General features: G+C 36.3%; 2 protein-coding genes across 2 annotated transcripts; both read right to left on the bottom strand.

Annotated features, from left to right (window-relative positions):
- Positions 1-223: 223 nt before the first annotated feature.
- Positions 224-7281, bottom strand: LOC114531441. Its single transcript, XM_028553053.1, has 6 exons — positions 6816-7281; positions 6292-6433; positions 1830-5483; positions 1572-1739; positions 752-1024; positions 224-512 (listed from the first exon to the last, which is right to left on the bottom strand). Exons 1-6 carry the CDS (start codon positions 7260-7262, stop codon positions 478-480), a joined length of 4719 nt encoding a protein of 1572 aa, XP_028408854.1. The 5' UTR covers positions 7263-7281; the 3' UTR covers positions 224-477.
- Positions 7203-18041, bottom strand: LOC114531444 (fibrillin-2-like). Its single transcript, XM_028553055.1, has 13 exons — positions 17941-18041; positions 15146-15283; positions 14289-14398; positions 13291-13383; positions 13021-13152; positions 12543-12671; positions 11990-12118; positions 11458-11577; positions 10879-11001; positions 10400-10522; positions 10058-10231; positions 9573-9749; positions 7203-8084 (listed from the first exon to the last, which is right to left on the bottom strand). The coding sequence occupies exons 1-13, from the start codon at positions 18018-18020 to the stop codon at positions 7219-7221; spliced, it is 2394 nt and encodes a 797-aa protein (XP_028408856.1). The 5' UTR covers positions 18021-18041; the 3' UTR covers positions 7203-7218.
- Between the last annotated feature and the right edge of the window lie 600 nt (positions 18042-18641).

Consider the following 18641-nt stretch of genomic DNA (forward strand, 5'->3'; position numbering starts at 1 on the left):
CTCTTATACGTACATTAATCCTCCTTGATACTTTCTAGTTGTTGATGATATTCATTGTAGTTACGAAATGAAAGAAATCGATATGCCTGAGAAAAAGATACCTCGAGAAAACAAAGTGTACTACAAGAAAAAGCCCATCAGACCCCAGTTAGCATTAAGATTCGTTATTGAAATGCAAAATTATTGTTTTTATTAAGAAAAAAGTTTCAAGTTCTACAAATATAATTACTCAGCATGATGACTAAGCTGATTTCTGCACCAAAATTTCACGCTAAATAATTATATATTAACACAGTAAATGCATTCTTATTCAACCTGCACGGAATAAGAGCGTTAATAGTAGTAAAATTTAATGCAATCTAAGCTACAGTCAAATGATTAACTAGTCAAATTAACCTAAAAAATTATAATATTACTGTAATTTCAAAAAATTTAAGATTATCCACTTTGTATCTGGCAAATAAAAGACAGCTTTTCTTATCCGATGCTTGAATGTGCCTCTTGATATTTCTCTACAGATGGAAAATATTGTTATAATAGTAATACCTAGAAATATTGTTATAATGCCGAAAAATTTAACAAAACGTTCGAGGAGTTACGGTCGTCGTGACCAAAGAAATCTTACAGAACACTAAAGGTGTGGCTGTGTTCCCCTGCGATTTGAGCCGCAAATTTAGCAACTTCGGTTAGAAATTCATAAGATGTAAATTGTAACAACAGGGACAAATATGTAGCAAAAATAATCGCTTACCTTCGATTTTAAGAACATTTAACGCAAGGAACTTAAGGGCTGTTGGTTTGAGATGAAGACCTAATTGCCCATTGATTGCCAGGGCTCGATCTGTACCAGCCTCGACTGCACTCACAATCAACGAACTCTTCGTATTCCAGGTTTTACTTCTGAGCGCGGTTTCCGCTGCCTTCAAATAAACGTATTCCAACTGACCTGACACGTTTATCGTGACAATTACAGCAGTGTGGTAATTATTCTCCAATACAAAGGCAATGAAATATTTACCATCCTCTAAAAAGACAAAATAATCTTGAATGAATCGGTGTTGTTGAGAATAAACCTTTCGGTGTTAAATTTGAACCTGATTTTCCGTTATCTCATATCCAGGGCCATAGCTAGACCACTTAATTGAGGGGGTGTATATTCATGTATCCATTCTCTATTCAAAGCGCAGATAATGAGATGCAAAGTTAGGATATGGAATAATCTAGCGAAAATCAATGCATGACGAGGGTGCAAAGGTCATAAAACAGCTATAAATACCAGGTTTTGACAGAAGCACTGGCTTCTGGCTCGTTTAATAAAGAACGAAAGCTGTGGTGTGACGAAGAACGACCCACCCACCTCTTCCCCAACATGGGCCGTACTCCGTCACACCAACCCGGGCAGGCTGTTTCGGCCTGCCCGGGACCATGCTGATCCATGCTGAATAAGTTACTGGGAACAACATCGCGTCATCTCAGATCATCGTGTCTTTATAACACGAATTCAAGGTCAACAACAAAAATTTTAAAAAATATTCACTACAAAATACGGGAAAATACTCAATTTCGCTAACCTTTACATTGCTTTTCGTCAATGGCGCCTTTATCAGTTGTGGTGGATCCATCAGCACACTTGTTGCAAAATGTTGCACCGGGTCTTGGTTGATAAAAACCGCGAGGACAAACAACGCATGTCGCCTTGCCATTCACATGCACACCTTTGAATCCTGGAGGACATTGAGCTGGAAAATATGAAATTAATAAATTGAAATTTAATATTTTTGTGTTTGCAATTTTGAATTATTTAAATGTTAAACAATTTGAAAACTTACCACATTTATATATTCCTTCAACGAAGAACTGGCTCTTTGGACAGATCAAAGACATCTCTGTTACCTTTAAAGAATTCTTCAGCGTGGAATGGTTGGAGTTAACTAATGAAAAGGTAACATTATTTGCAATGCCTTTATCGGAGAGTATGTTTTTGAGATTGTAAGTTGCGTTGATGATTTCCTCCATCTCATGTGACGAGGAACTTTCGTTTAAGTCTTTCGTTGACGTAACATTCTCACCAATGACTTCGAATGTCCAGTCACAGACTTCGGCACGTTCTAATTCATCGTTATTCCGTGGCATGACTCTACATTCAGTCAGATGCAAATCTCTGACTAGTTCATCATCTGACAGAAGCTTGTTAGCAGTAATAACCAAATGAGAAGCCAATTTGTTTGTTAACGTTTGACGAAAATACACGGTTTGCTCAAAATTGCTCGGATACTTTGATACAACGGTAAATGATAGTTTTGCAACTGGTACAGGAAGACTGTATTTTAACACCTGGACAAAACTCAACTTGGAAATGGTGTGACCAAACGAGTTGGAGACGTTACAGAAATACCATCCTTCGTGGTGGAGTTTTACTGGGACGAAGCTGAGATAAGAAAATTTCTCATTTGGTATTAACGCAAAGGAACTTGAATTTGGGGACTTGAACCACCACTGGAAAGATGTATTGCGGGCATCTTTTTCAACTTTGCAGTGAAGTGAGGAATATTCGGATAAGACAACGTTGAGACGACGAACTGGGTGCAGAACAATCAGCGGAGAAGTGCCAATCACCACAACTGCAACGATTGAAGATGCCTTTGCGATGTGATTTGATACATCACAAGAATAGTTTCCAGAATGTGATGGACTCGTGTTATTGATTCGTAAGATATTTGTAGTTTGATTTATTAAAACCTCACCATTGAAACGCCATTGATAAACAAGGTGATCTCCTGTAGCTCCGCAACTTAAAACAAGTGTCTCGTTCACAACCAGCTCGGTGAACGGTTCGGGCTGTTGGGTGATATTTGGAGCATGCGCACAAACGTCCTCAACACCACTCATGTCTTTAACGTCTCTCAAGAGATCTCTTGAAACATGTACTGCCTCATTCACTGACATATCTGATTTGCTGGTTAGATTAAAGAATCTTGTCTCTAGATTTAGTATTTGTTCGCGTAATTTATCCCCATTCAGTGCACTTGATCCAATACTTATCTCCAATAAACTGTCAAACGTGTACTTCAGGCAATCTTCAAAACCGCTGCATTCTTCAGAGTATTCAGCGAACATGCTCTCCATGGTTGCTAACCAATTCTTATGAAATAATTTTGAGCTCGAATGAACCGCACCAAACTCGCTCTTCAGAGCCTCGTTTTGAACATTCCTCGCTTCTGAGACCTCGGGATCGGTTTCAAGGGCAGTTATGTAGGAATCATAGTTTATGTCAATATTATATTCCGATATGATCTCTTCGTTTACAATGAAATTTCCGAAAATGGCGCTGTTGTTTGTAGACAAGGATAATTTTTTTTCCACCTCCTCATTGCGAAGCTTTTGGAGCTTTTTGGCCCTTTCAAAAAGTGACGTCGCGACTTCACTCAGAGTTTGTTTGTATTTACGAAACTCTGAACATAATCGGTGGAAGCTTTGTAATGTGTAAAATTCAAAATTTAGATCATTCGTTCTTACGGTAGATCGTTTTCTTCTAGTAAATTGGTCACTTTCTTTGACATACTCCTCTAAAATCTCTTTTGCAATATTTCGCAGCGACTTCTCCAAGTTATTGAAATCCAGTAAAGTTGACAATTCTTGTTGTTTCGTATTAAGCTGCAGCTTGATATTCAGAAGTAATACGTTAGTGTCTTGTTGTGGCAAAACTCTCGTTTCAAAACCAATATCTATTATGTTAATGCGGGATCTACCAGGCCCATTGGAAAGGTCTTTCAACATCGACAACGTCTTCGATAATGCTCCAAATTTCCTTTTCCGATTCTCGTTCGTCATATTGTAGGCCTTTTCAAGGTTGCGTGAGGCACTCTCGTAAGCATCCAGAGAACGCTGGGCTGCCAGTTTTCTTATTGACATTTTCTCTCTCCTCATACTCCAGAACGAAACATTTTGCCTTGCACTGTCTAGGCTTCCAATAATCATCACTGCGTCTGCTTCTACTTTTGCGATCTCCTTTAAAGCCTCTTTTCTTGCTTTCTTACACAGTGAATTTTCAGCAAAACAACTGACATTAGCAATGAACGATGCACATGAAACATTGGAGCAACATTCTTCTTCTGTGGATGTGTTAACCACTTTTGTCATACAGGTATCATCACAAATATACGGAGTGTGAATATAGTCATACACAAATGTTGCCTTCTTGCATTTATCATTAGAAACGCGACAATTCCATGCACCTTTTTTTGCTGTAAGTAAACCAATTCCAGCTTTTATTACAACAGGGTTTTTTATGACAACGCCAACTATTGCTAATGGGATACCAAGGAAATCTCTCTTGGAATGAATTCTTTTACATCTTTCATTTTTGCAAATTGCTTGCTCTTCGTATGGAGGCCTGCGTTCCTGTTTGGTCTTGTGACACGTTGATGAACAGGTTTCGTGTTTCTCAATAAATGTATAGCTCCAACATGTTGTACAATATTTTCCTTTATGACAGATTTTAGGACAGTGTTTTAACTCGCAAAGTTTGTTTAATTTTTGATTCAACAAACCAATTTTATCAGAATAACCAATGACGAATTCCTGAAGAAGATTCAAATTTTCTTTCGCTGACAATAACTGATAAGTTGCTTTTCTACGCTCGACATTTATTTCATTCATCTTCCTTCGCGAATTTTCCCGAAGGATCTGAACTTCTCTCAGACTGCCTTTTTCGCGATTTTCTATCTCTGCAGAAAGATCAAGTCTCTTTTTTATTTTTGTCAAGTACTCAGCGGTGTATTTTTCAATTTCTTTTTCCAAAAGTCGGTCGAGGTTATCAGAGGCTTCTTTAATCTCGAAAACTCCACTTGCTGTGTATCGCTGATAAATCCATGGCACCAAGCTAGATTTGAAAGTAGCTGATACATCAAACAACCCATTTATCTTCCCCTTGACAAAAAATGCCAGGCCACTTTGTGATATGTTAACGTTTACGGCACTTTCAAAACCAAGAACATTAGCAATGCTGGAGAAAGAGCCCCCGGAATCAGCAGCTGATTCACGTCCAATCTGTAAATTTATTTTTGAACTACGAACGACTTTAAATATTCCTAGTTTTTTCTGTGCAGTTTCAAAACGTCGCCCATATTTTCCACCCAACTTTGCAATGATCTTCGATCGAATCGTCTGCGACGAATTCTGGCATAAAGGATTTTCTAAACGCAACTCCACCTCAAGGTTGTCAAAGCGTAAGGCACCAAACTTAAGATTGCCATGGAAAGTCATTTTGACGCCATTGCTTGCTTCACGATAGCGGGAGTTTTTACTTATCTTCTCATGGTATAGTATTGCGCTAAGAAAACATGATATGTTACTAGGTTGATCAAGTTCAACAAATCTGTCAAGTTCTGTATGAAGAAAAGGATTTTTTTCCATAGTGTTTTCCATCAAAAGTCCTTGCGTATTTTGCTTCATTTCAAGCAAGCAATTATCTTCAACTCCCCCTGAAAATGATAATTTTAAAATTCTTATCATTTGAGTGCAAAAAATCATTAGCTTGCGATTTTTTTAACTAAACTCCCTACCAGTCACAAGGGAGCACAAACAAAACAGTTGCCGACGGTTCAGTCCATATAGTTGGGCGCTCAAACCATCTGGGTGTGCAATGACTATGTATTAGCATTAGAGAATCATAGTGAAAAGGAGTAAGATTCGTGATTATACTGGAATCAAAGGTTTTAGATCATTTGGAGAGCATGGTTAGGGTTTTTTTATAGATTGAGAAATCTTAAACCGAAGGCTACAACAAGGTGCAAGAAGGTAAAAATTTCTTTGGTAGGGCAAACTCAGGTAGACAAAAGCGTCTTCTAATTTGTAAGGTTTGTGCATTTTAGATTGCACCATGCAAAGCATTGCTCTTCTTTGCAAGTTTGATGACAAATGCAGTTACTAAAAATGTACTACATGATTCTAAGCCTAAGGTCTCTTATTTCAGATGCTAAGTTAAGTCAGAACCAAAGGGGAAGCTTAAATGAAACCTTATACCACCGTTGTTATGCAGAAGAGACGCTCTGAAATGGATAATCGTATTAATTTTGTACCCTTTCTTTTTATCATACGTTTTCCTAATAAATGCTTTGTCCCCTAATATCAAAACACAAATGCTGTGAGAAATTTTGTGTTGCGAGACACATTCGTTTCAAACTTTTCCTTTTACAATGCAAACGTTGAGTTTTTTACGGGTTTGGGGACAACGAACTCAAGTGTTGAAAGGGTTAAACCAATTCGTTTTGGGATACCACTCGATCTCACCTCCAAATGACGCATAGCTTAATGTCTGCGCCATTTTGATGGACAACTTTGTCATTTTGCCTTGAATAATAAATTCCAGAGTGAGCATTATTTCACCATCGAGCTCAGCTTGCAATTTTTGATCTAACAGTGAATCCATTATCTGTAAAATATTCGGATAATATCATAATTAAAATTTGAAATAATTTTATAGTTATTGCTGTCTGTTTTAAAGGTTCTTGTATCCTGCTGTTCTTGGCTCATGTGCGAAATCATTTTCTTACAAGCAAGTTTGATTTTCCGACCATTTTTAGGAAGAAACGAGATAAAAAATATCACTTTCAAAACGCTTTCATAAGGCAGTTAGCGAACTCGCAGCGTTAATAAAGAACTAAATTTTAGAGTTTTTTACCAGTTTCAACTCGTCAAAACTTGCGAAATGCACAACGTCCGTAAAATCACAGCGGACACTGACTTCATTTTCACACTGGTGAAAAATTATACTCATTATATTCATTACCTAATGAAATATTATATTTGCTTACGTTTTCCAAGTTGTGAACGTTAAGCTTTAATGTTCCATCAAAGTCCACGCGAGAGTTCACTGAGTTTGATATTATAAAATCTTTGTTAAGCTTTGTAACCATAATCAAACTTCTTTTGTTGTGAGAAATTTGTAAGGAAACTATCGATAATGACCAACCGTAGGCTCGCAGTTGTTTAAACATGGAAAGTTGCTTGATCACATCAACCAGATTTGTTGACGGTTTCAAGACGACATTGTATGGAGGAGTGCCACAGACCTCCAGAGCAACAGAGAAACTAGCTTCACGATCAGGCAATCCCAATGAGATATGGTCTCCATCAACAATGAGGTTGAGATCAGGTGATATTAGCAAGGAATAAAATCTACCATCGGTCATTGGCTGGCCTGTAATTTTCAATTCCTCAAGGAGACGTTTTCCAGATAAGGAAGTGCACTTTAAGGTCATCTTCAACAACCGATCTCGATGATAGATTTCCTCGTAGTTTTACATCCAGCCATTTCGGAAAACTGTCTCGCACGACGTTAAGAAAAGACTTGGTTAGGACTCGGCGTTTCATCATCTCAGCCAAGGAATACTTCTTTGCTGGACTGGGTCCACAATTATTATTCAAACTCGATGCACTTCTAGATATAAACTTGTCACCTGTTATTGAATAAGGTATTTCGAATTTTCCATTGCTGAAACTCACTATGCCGTTAGTTCTACTCGATATACCAAAAATTTGCCGCCAAGGTCTCGTTGAACGTGCTGTAATTCGTACTTGTGAACGAGGGCATTGATAACGTTCAACGCTGTAGCATCCTGAAGGAAATGTCCTATAATCTTCTTCCAAAATGTCCACAGCCGAGTTTTCAGTACTTTCGACAATAAGCACATTTGTTTCTGGTTTCTCAAACCCAGCTGAACCAGAATTAGACAAAAAATACTCCACGAAATGAACCCCTGGTCTTTGGGCACTTATTGCTACAGTTTGCGAAGTTGTAGTTTTTTTTTTGAAAAGTAACTCAGATGGATTAAACTCAACTCCGACACTTTTTGGGAAAATGGTCACCTGCAGGTCGTTGTCTGGTGGTGAAACGCGAAACTCTACAGAAGTGGCAGTACCATCTGCAAATATTGTGGGATAGTCAGGTATACTTATAAAGCCAATTTCGCACGTCTTTCCCTTGTACCCAGTCCTCGAGCAGTCACATGAAAACTCGCTTGAAGTTACATCAGAACATTGGCCACCATGGAGGCAAGGATTAGGTTCACATCTTTTTTTCACTACACGAGCAAAAAAACATTTTAATTTATCAACATTTAAATGAATCGTATCAATTACAAATGACTAAGGCCGAAATAAAGAAAAATATTTTTCAAAATGGAGCATACAGCGAACGTTTTTATTAGCTATTTGAGAAATAGAAAACATTCTCCATGTTTCTATACAGTTTGAGAAAAACCCGTAAGAGTTAGAGAGAACAAGAAATAATAAGCGGGAAAACGAGCCTGTGGGGTGAGTTTTTCCACGTTATTTCGAGTTCTCCCAAACTCCCACAAGTGTTTCTATTTAACAATTAGACAACGAAGGCGAGTTGTCTAATTGTTTTAGTATACACGTACCCTGTACCTAGATATATAAATTTCGAGAAAATAATCGATAAACCACAATTAAACCGAAAAATAATTTAATTAATTCAATTTTATACGGTCGCGCGAGCGCATTTTTCCCAAACGTTCACCATCACGAATAGACAATGGTTCCCAAACGTTCACCAGCACGAATATAGTAGCCAATCAGAATTTAATGTAAGATTTTTAATAGACAATAGTCGGGTGTATACTAATACTGTGTAGAAACACAGGAATTTTCCCTCCGAACTTGAAAAGCGAAGCGATGTAATGAAAATTTGTAATTGAATCGAATTATAATATTTGTACAAAATCCTTTTATTGAGTTATATGATAAAAGAAATAGAAAAATTTTGTGGGTGTTATACTAAAACAATTAGACAACTCGCCTTCGTTGTCTATGAGCGAATACTAAACTCAGGCTTCGCCTTCGTTGACTCTCTTCGAGACAACTCGGACTCCATGTCCAATTGTTAAATAGAAACACGCTTCGTCCAATCAGCACGCGCGTACTATAAATGTTATATTATAACATGGATTAGAAATTTAAAAAGGTGCCTTTAAATATTTTAGGACAATATTATTTTTGTTTCTTTTGTGTTTTTAGGTGCAGTATTTTCTTAAAATTACTTAATTCTTCCTTTATTTTTCTTCGTATGGCAATTGTCCTTGTATTGACTAGCGATACCACTGAATCTCAATCAGGCGGACTCGCAGGGGGGTGCTTTGTCTTGAAGAGTTATATTGACATCATGGGTTTGTTGTTATACGTCTCATTCCTTAAGCCTTGTCCCTCTTTTGAATAACATGCATGCTTACATGATATCGCGTTAATAATCCGGGTAGATCGACGAAACAGAGACCTTTAAAAGGTAAAATTCTAACAATAAAGATAACGCGGGATTTCTTTGACAAGAATGCAAATGATAGCTTGGGCATGAACTTTCTCAGTAAGTTAAATGTCTTTCGCCATTTCCCTAAATTTCAGAAAACTTTCGAACTGTATTAATTAGGCCTAAAAACGTCGAGCTCGCGCAATTAACGTTCACTGATTCTCAGAAACATCAGCTTTCATAATTAACGCTTCAAGTACATTCATGTAAATGGCAAATGTAAATGATGTTGGCACAATTTACTTACAATTGCATGTCACTTTATTCGGCTCCCATCGACCATTCACTGTACATCTTAATTTTGACGTCTCATTGATATGGAAACCATCATCACAGCCTGCTATGCATTCTGAATTAAACCTTGTGTCGCACGGAGAATAAATGAATCCATTGATTGGTTCAGGAGGGTCTGGACAATAGATAGCTGAAATGGATAATTACTCCGCAGATTATGAGAGTTCAGTTCACAATTTCCAGAAGTTCTTCATATCATATTCTTCAAGTTAGGTTTGATCAAATCAGACGTAGTAATTTGCCATTAAATTAGAATATAGTTCATCAAAATGAATTATAATTATTGTAAACACTAAATATTTATTTCGGTAGGGACTGATAACTTCTGCTATGACAAAATATTGTATTACTTTGAAAATTATGGCAATGCAAACTGTATGTATCAAATTAAACCACGCAGTTAAAGTAAAATCCGTTAAGGATGTGCTTTATACTCACGTTCGCATTTTGCTTCTTTCCCAGTCCATCGTCGCGAGGGTGTGCATCTTCTTATGTGTGAACCAATTTGTTTATATCCAGTGGAGCAAGAGAAGACACATGTACCTCCGGTTGTTTTCCTTGAGCAGGCCATATTACCGTTCACCGGTGGGTGAATAATTAAACATAGTTTACCTAAATCGAGGGAAAAAAGATCATTCTCAGAAATTGGTATAGGTAATCTCCCTAAGTTTGATTTCAAGAGTATTTTCAAATTTTGCCAAAATTCTCCGAGTTGCGAAGTGACGATGGTAATTTGTCAAATTTGAACATAAGAGTGAAACAAATCCAAATTTCATTTACCTTTACAGGTTCTACCATCACTCGATAAATCGTATCCTTCGTCGCAAAAACATTCGTATGATCCAGGTGTATTTCTGCAGCTATGATCGCAACCATGCTGTTTACCGGAACATTCATCAATATCTTTGGTTAAATATAGCAATAATAAAATATACATATGTTTTGTTGAATGACCTTTGAGCTGGATTTTAGCAATTGTTCTCGATATTTCTCTCGGGAAACAATCGATCAAGCACGGGGCCACTGGGGGAGGGGACTTGGAAGCTTTAAGAACCTTTTTTTATCCAAGATAATTTTTTTCTACGATCTTTTTATACTTTCTGCAAACTCAGACGTATGTGTCAATAATGTTTCATTATTATGTCTCCTCCTTCAACTCTTCTCAAAAAACAAGAGTGTGTGTTTGTCTCCCAATTTTTCGATTTTAGTGAATGCATATAAAATTATTATGTAGTAGTTTATTTGAACAAACTAATTACCAATGCAATGTTTCTTATCCCATGTAAGCTGATATCCTTGATTGCAACTGCAAATGAAATCGCCATCTTTGTTGGTGCAGATCTGAGAGCATCCATCTTTCTTCTCAAAACATTCATCTATATCTATTTGAATCAATAACGTACTTTCAAAACCCATCGTCATTGTGAAATACATAAAATATTACAGACTTCGTTGTTACAAGGTTCTTTCTTAAATTCTTGCATCTAATATTTGTCAATATTTTATTAGGGCTTTTTTTTTAGTCAACCAGAATAAACCTCATCAAAGCCTCAACAACGTTGTTATCAGCAATCATGGACCACAATACAACCGCCTGTTATTTCAACTCTCGTCATCGCATGGACTTATCTCTTTTTTATTGCAATTATATTTCTTTTTAATACATGTATATTGCAAGAAATAAAGTGATTTTGCAGGCGGCTCAGTGGCTGCGTTTCCTACTGACGGTTTTCCTTCCGCGACATGAGCTATATATCTCCCAAGGACATTTGGATTACATTTCCCTCAAGTTGTTACTAGTTTTATGCCACACGAATAAATCGATTCTATCTCCTTACCATCACAATACTGATAGTTTGCTTTGTTTCTTCTGTATCCATTATTACAGGAGCAATTGTATCCACCGAGGTAGTTGACACAGTTCTGTTGACAGTCGCTGTTAACACATTCATCCACGTCTGAAATGAAGAAAACATTTTGAAATGATAAAGTGACCAGTTGCGCTCCCATTGTCTGAAAACTCAGTTCATATATGCATAACGATTAGGCAATTGGGGGAAAATTGGTCGCGTGGAATACAAATAATAATAATAGATAATGAGATGATGAATCTCGTTACGCTTCATTACCATCTCATTATCTGCTTACTGTTCGAATTGCATTCGATGCAACCAAAATGCGACGAATAACCCAGGCCCATGAAGTTTAGACTTTCTTTGATGTAAAGCGATTTGAACGTTCAACTTAAGCAATATAATCGGTTTACTTATTCTATCTAGAGATTTTTCTCATCCTAATTATTTTCAACGAATTGGAATCGACTTTTTTTAATGTGGACTAATTTGTTCATCACAATTATATCTTTTCTACCTTTGCATGTTTTCCTGTCAGCGTCAAGATAATATCCAGCTTGGCAAGTGCATCTAAAACTTCCAACGCTGTTTTGACAACCAGCTTTGTAATCGCAGTCATTTTGATACGTTTTGCATTCATCCACATCTAAATACAAAATGCTTCTATACCATTTCATTTCTTGACGACACCACATTTATCAACTGTATATCAGAACTAGCAAGAAGATTGTCCTCCCTTTGTATCGCACTATTTATGAATGCATTGGCGCAAATCTTCTTTTGAAAAGAAATAATCAGAGGTTCAACAATGCGTATTTAAATAGAGCAAGCAATATTCGTTAAAAAAGCATAAAATACGGTTATTTTCTTTGGTATTTTTCCCGTCATTTTTCCCATTCCAGATCATGCATTCTGAAATAAAATGTATGTACTTCCTCTTTTTCCCCCTAAACAGTCAAGATCAGAAAGCAACTTTAATAAAGATTACAGACAAATTTGAAGTAACCAACAAAATAGTCGCTTTCCTAAATATCGTTTAGTCGAGCCACCTTCCAACCATTTCGACTCACCTTGGCATGCCCTTTGATCACTGCCCAGTTGATATCCTTTCTTACAAGAACATCTGTAACTGCCTTGAGTATTGTGACAAAATCCATTTGCGCTGCAGCTGTGTGTGTCTCCCTCGCATTCATCAACGTCTATAACATATCAATTAGGGCCTATCTTACTTTATGAAAGTATGGTTTGGTATTTAGACGGAGTCTATTGCCTGGTTTCCATTTAGTTGTAATTGTTGTGAACAATTAATTTTTCCTGATGGGAACTAGTCCGGATGTATCTTTGTCTCAGTGTATTTCTGTATTCAAATCGGTCATTAAACATATAAAGGTTCTATCTCATCAGCCGCCTTGACATGTTTGGGTATGCCACACTGAAGACAAAATGGAAACCAGAGATAACTACGAATTACAATAATAATTATGATAACAGGCTTTTATTACTATTTTGTACGTTGAGACAATCACATAGGTCATGCAATATTCTTACCGTTGCACGTTCTTGAATCATAATGCAATCGATAACCAGCAGTACATGTACATCTGAAACTTCCATGAGTGTTGACACAACCATCTTTATGTTTGCATTTGTTCGTTTCACTTCGAGCACATTCATTGAAATCTAGAAGACATAAGGAATCCAGACTTTTTGGTGAAATTTAGTATGCAAAAATTGCCATCTTTCCTCTTTCTCAAAACTATTGGTATTCCTCTTTTCCAAAACTATTGATATTGGTATTTATAGCGTGAATGCATTTACCGCTTTGGCATTGAGAACCTCTCCAGCCTTCGTGACATGTGCAAATCCACGGCTGTCTGCAATATCCTCTGTTATAGCATCCAATACATGCAGCTAAAAGGAAAAGGAAAAATACAAACTGGTTGAAACTGCGAGTATGCGATATAATTGAGGGGATAAGTATATTAGAATATATGTGGTATTAATGAATTTAATTAACATTCATTTTTTGTAAACGTACGTTCTGATTGGTCGATTTGTACCACGTGAGTGAATTTTATATAGCAACAACGCCACGGCAGTGCCGTTATAGGATTTAAATGGCGGCAATAAACAAAAAATTTGCCGAGCTTAGTTAAGAAGAAATTAATGTAATTATAGATGAATCCACACCGAAAAATACTAAACGGGCAACCGGTTAGGGTGTTTTAGTATTTAAAGGTAAGCATGTGTTGTTTATTTAAGTTTTAAATGATATAAAGTCTTTACGAGTTTACTCAAAATGAATATTAAAAGCATTAAAACACCCTTTGTTTGTGTATTATCGGGTTTTACATGCACTCGTTCACAAACAAGGAACTCGAAGGAACTTCTCGTTCCTTGTTTGTGAAGTCGTGCATGTAAAACCCGATAATGCACTCACAGAGTGCTTTAATCTTCAAATATCCATGTAATATAAATAACATACATAATAATATATAATTAGAATTATTATACAATTATAGTAGTAAAAGCAATTTGACAGATAAATCGCGCAATCATGATAACCGAGTTATCTGCAAGTGAGCCTGGAGTGGTTAACAAGCGGTATTCATTTAAATGTATTTATGTATTAATAATTGATGTATTTTTGGATGTTGCTATTAAATAAGGTTTTTCATTCGTTAATACTATGTTTACTATTCTTCATATGTATAATAAAACAATTATTGAATTCAGTTTTTGTGATATGCAGAAAAACCCCCTCCTATAATTGCGGTTTATTATGTATAGTTAGAATTTTTTGTTTACTCACTCACCAATTGTGCAATGGGAACCACTTTGCCTCCAGCCGTCTTTGCAATAATACACTGGTCTCACTTTCCTCACTCTTTGGTATATTGCTTTATAACCAGTGCGAGCTTGATTTCTAAATAGCATTGAAGGATAAAACTTTTTAAGGCATTGTCGGGTTTCTTAAAGTTGCGTCTAAATTGTATTGTGTCATAGTACAGTCGTGATTGCTGGTGATGTTGATAAATTGGAAAATATCATTTATGTTATTAAATTTTGTGCATTCAAATGGCTCATAAAAGTCACTTCCAGTTTGTAAATTTGGAAGGCCAATCTATGCAAGTGCTCCTATAGTGCGTATTTCTAGACGTTATCATTAGAAACGGTCGTGTAAATGTAGGATAACGTATTTTTCGTAAGATCCAATAACTTAGACTTTAGGCTATAGAACTTGTCTTTAGAATAGTTGATTTGTATCACTAGTATATAAGTAAGTAATTTATTACTAAAAACCTAGTCCGGAAAGGTAAACGAAAATACTACTAAAAGTACAAAATAATTGACAAAAGTTTTGCAGGATTGTATTTTTACAGGTAACTATCGTTTCAGTTTCAGATAATTTTATTAGAAAGGCTAATGACATGATTACTAGATGACCTAACAAGCTGTCTCTATTTCCTTCATTTTGTCAACTAAACCAGGATCATTAAATTTTGCTTCAATATGCCTGTTGTTGGTGCTAAAAATATGTTATTGCGTCCTGAAAACAGGCTTGCGGTGTCAATTTCGTTTGGCTTTGTACCAACAACTAAACGTGTCGTGCCAAAATGTTATAAAATAAATACGAAACACACTATAATTATTATTATACAGCACAACTTACCGACACACTGTCTTTCTACGGAAGCAAAAACCGAAGCGGAAACTGCACGTTCTAGTACATATTTGTTTATAGTATCTGAATGAAATTGTTCTTCCCTCCGTCACATAATATTCCTGATATCTGGTGACGACATTTATCCTAAAAACGAAAATGACGTATTGAAGACTTCATCGAATGCCTTCAACTTAGTCAACATTGCGAGAGGTTTTTCACTCAAAGTTCCCGACGTTATTTTTTACACTATTTAACAATTAGACAAGAAGTCCGAGTTATCTAATTGTTTTAGTATACACCCTATACATGGATATATTAATTTCGAGAAAATAATCGATACACCGCGATTACACCGAAAAATAGTTTAATTAATTCAATTTTATACGGTCGCGCGAGGGAAATTTTTTCAAACGTTCACCGTCATGAATAGACAATGGTTGAGTAGCCAATCAGAATGTAGGATTTGCAATAGACAATAGTCGGGTGTATACTAAGTATAAATAGAGGAGATTGATAGCGATAGCTGAATTGATTGTGCACGAAATAATCATTTCCGTGGCGACTTAAAGGCTGTTTCTCAATAATCATTCCACGTCGGCGATGATTGTTGGTGCAGGGCATTAAAACGAAAAATTTCATTTAAAATAAAAAGCACTTGATAATAAAAAGCAGTGATCCCCCGACAATAGCCATCGCCGACGAACTATAAGAATAAATAAAATAGCTTGTAGGTACAGCACGTAAGTACATTCATTATTGCAAAGCTTTCGGTCCGTTAACCCGGGCCCTCATCAGTGCCATTACTTGAAAACACCTTTTACACGTCACTTAAATATCACGTTCGTCCTGATTTGTTAGCTCGCGCTATTAATGACATTGTTAATTTTAAGATTTTTTTATCACTGCACATGCATATCATCACAATAGCATAGTGGAGAGGGAGCCATGACAAAAAAACTGTCCTAACTAGAAATTGATTATTTACAGATGGAGAAATGTAGAGGTCTGCAGGACCTCTTGCAGAAAATTTTCTGCATTATTGAATCCCTATGATATGCTTTCCAGCACTAATTTGGGGGACAACCAGTTATGAATGCAGTCAATCCACCTCGGCAGAGTGAGGTCTGTTGAGAAAATACCATATATCGCTGACAATATCTCATTTTGTCACTGCCCATTCTACTTCTATAACTGCATAAATTGGTTATCACTGCTCACTAAAATAATGTATGGAAGGACTCGCTAATTTGAATGTTAACAGTCCTATTAGGATTAGGCATATTGATGAAGTTCGCATTTCGTTACCAGAAAAGCCTTTTGTTATTTTAGCTAGTAATTAATCTAAAATCGACCCATATTAATATCAGATAGCGAAACTTCTATTGATAATTATTCATTACTTCGTCATGCATGATCGTAATCAACATGGGGGTGCTGCGTCCTTATATATTAGAAATAAGATTTACTATCTTTCGAGTTTCGAGGCAAAACTTAGTTCCTGAGATCTTGAAATGATTTGTATTGAAATTAATATGAAATATAATAAGCTTCTCTTAAGCTTTTAAATGACACCTTCTGCGTATTCATAAGGTAAATACTTGATAAGATAACCTTGCGTAAACAGAACGTCCGGAAAATAGCAGAGACCTCGAGTGCCTCTACTTGGTTTAGACCACCAAACCCCGAAGGGGTTGAGAACTATCGTCTAAACTCTATTCTCCAATTATTGGCAACGTGATTGAGAAAGAATTTTTTCGACAATTTCAAAATTCTAATCTGGCTTCCGTCGAAACATTTGACTCCGCTTTAACTGTGTGATGACCTACTTAAAAATATGGACAATGCCAATGGCAAATGAAACTGTATAGTATTTTTATGTTCAAAAGACTTTTGACTAAGCCCGCACAGAATTCTTCTTGTGAAAATGTGCTATTTGTTAGGTGTATCGGGAATGCAATTAAATTGGTTTGAATGGTAGCTACCTGTGGAAATTGGATTTCAAGAAACAAAGTACAAAATCATGCCAAAAGTCTAAATAAATATGTGATCAATCTTAAAACTTCTCATTCTGAAATCCTGTTTTAAGGAGTCGATTACTGTAACCCACTCTTGGATAATTGTGGGACTATCCTGAAGGATGCGTTACAAAAATTTCAGAATGATTATATGCAGGAAGTCCTATGATTGCCCATCTGAAGCGGAGTTAATTGCAAACCTGCAACGGACACGATCAAAGACAATAATATAATAACTCAAAATTAACTTCAAATTATCATTTACTAAGTACTAGGCTATAAATATCGCAACTAATTTACGATCAAAGTTTAAATTAAATAATGATTTCGATTGCTCATTAACCTTAGAAATCACGGTAGCGATTTACCACTTCCTAAACCGCCAAAAGACTTTGGTTCACGTTTCAACTACAATTACGCGGCTAAATGGATCGAATTATCCTACGTGATATCCCACTGTTGTAGAAAAGTGATTTTGTCTATTCTGAGCGATATACTCCGCTCTCTGGTTATATTAGAACGCATCCCACTATTTTATTTACATATTTTTATTCTCGTTATTGTTGTATATTTGTAAAATTTGTCTACATTCATTCTTTTTTGTTTACACTTGTACCATATTGAAACTATGTTCTGTACAAACGCCCTTCGTGGAAATCAGCTTGTTAGTTTTTGAAGCTACCGTGTTTTCTTTAAATAAAATTTGATGATGATGATGGTTTGCAAAATAAGAGCAGTGTTATTCGAACCATAATTAGGATCAGAGCAAAGAATTTAACTGCTTACCCATTCTTATCCAACACCTGCGCCTGACACAGATACACATTTAGCAATACAGCCAACAACGACAAACCAAGGCTAGTCATAGTCGAAGTAACACTAGGAATACACTGAGCTGAAGCGGAACCTGATACTAAATAAGCAACGTGTTGTTTTTAAACACGGAAATCAATGGCTAATTCTAAGCGAATCATGCAAGCCTGCAAGCCTATTTTTAAACTTTTACTGAAATATATAGAGATCAGTGATCGGATTAAACTAAAAATTCTGTTCCGAAAAAAATGGAATGTTCAGAATTGTATACGCTGTGGATTTCTACAAGTTTACAGCCCAAATTGACGTCTAGACAGACACGAGTTTAAAACTGCCATAGTAAGATTCCGTGAACATTGGCTTAGCCGCTTTTTCCGTCTCAGCTTGGGAAGTTGAAATCAGCATTGAAAACCGCTGGAATTTTAATTGTAAGTCTTGCTAATTGGCTGACAGTTAATTCCGGCAGTTAAATTTAAAACCCTCTTCGTTCCTGATCGAAGAAATATTAATCGAAATTAAGAAATAAAACACGCGGGTAAGGGGTCAGAATTCTGATTTCAAAACAGCGGAGAAGGAAATGTGGATAAAATCTACATCACACAGACTCACTCTATCATTGACTTGAAGGGTTAAAATAATCACGGGTTAAAAATAAAGTAATTCAAGCTTTATAC

The sequence above is a fragment of the Dendronephthya gigantea genome, unplaced genomic scaffold, assembly GCF_004324835.1.
Source record: "Dendronephthya gigantea isolate DGI-Jeju-01 unplaced genomic scaffold, DenGig_1.0 000072F, whole genome shotgun sequence".
In the NCBI taxonomy this organism is placed as follows: domain Eukaryota; kingdom Metazoa; phylum Cnidaria; class Anthozoa; order Malacalcyonacea; family Nephtheidae; genus Dendronephthya; species Dendronephthya gigantea.

Bases quoted from the DNA above. Each gene is read 5' to 3' on its own strand.
- LOC114531441 (XM_028553053.1), bottom strand. From the start codon at position 7,262: ATGACCTTAAAGTGCACTTCCTTATCTGGAAAACGTCTCCTTGAGGAA. The intron at 6,434-6,815 runs GTAAGCAAATAT...AATATTTTACAG, and splicing joins ACGTTCACAACTTGGAAAAC to ATAATGGATTCACTGTTAGA. The intron at 1,740-1,829 runs GTAAGTTTTCAA...CATATTTTCCAG, and splicing joins TGAAGGAATATATAAATGTG to CTCAATGTCCTCCAGGATTC.
- LOC114531444 (XM_028553055.1), bottom strand. From the start codon at position 18,020: ATGACTAGCCTTGGTTTGTCGTTGTTGGCTGTATTGCTAAATGTGTAT. The intron at 9,750-10,057 runs GTGAGTATAAAG...TATCCATTTCAG, and splicing joins GAAAGAAGCAAAATGCGAAC to CTATCTATTGTCCAGACCCT. The intron at 8,085-9,572 runs GTAAGTAAATTG...TTGCTCGTGTAG, and splicing joins GAATAAAGTGACATGCAATT to TGAAAAAAAGATGTGAACCT.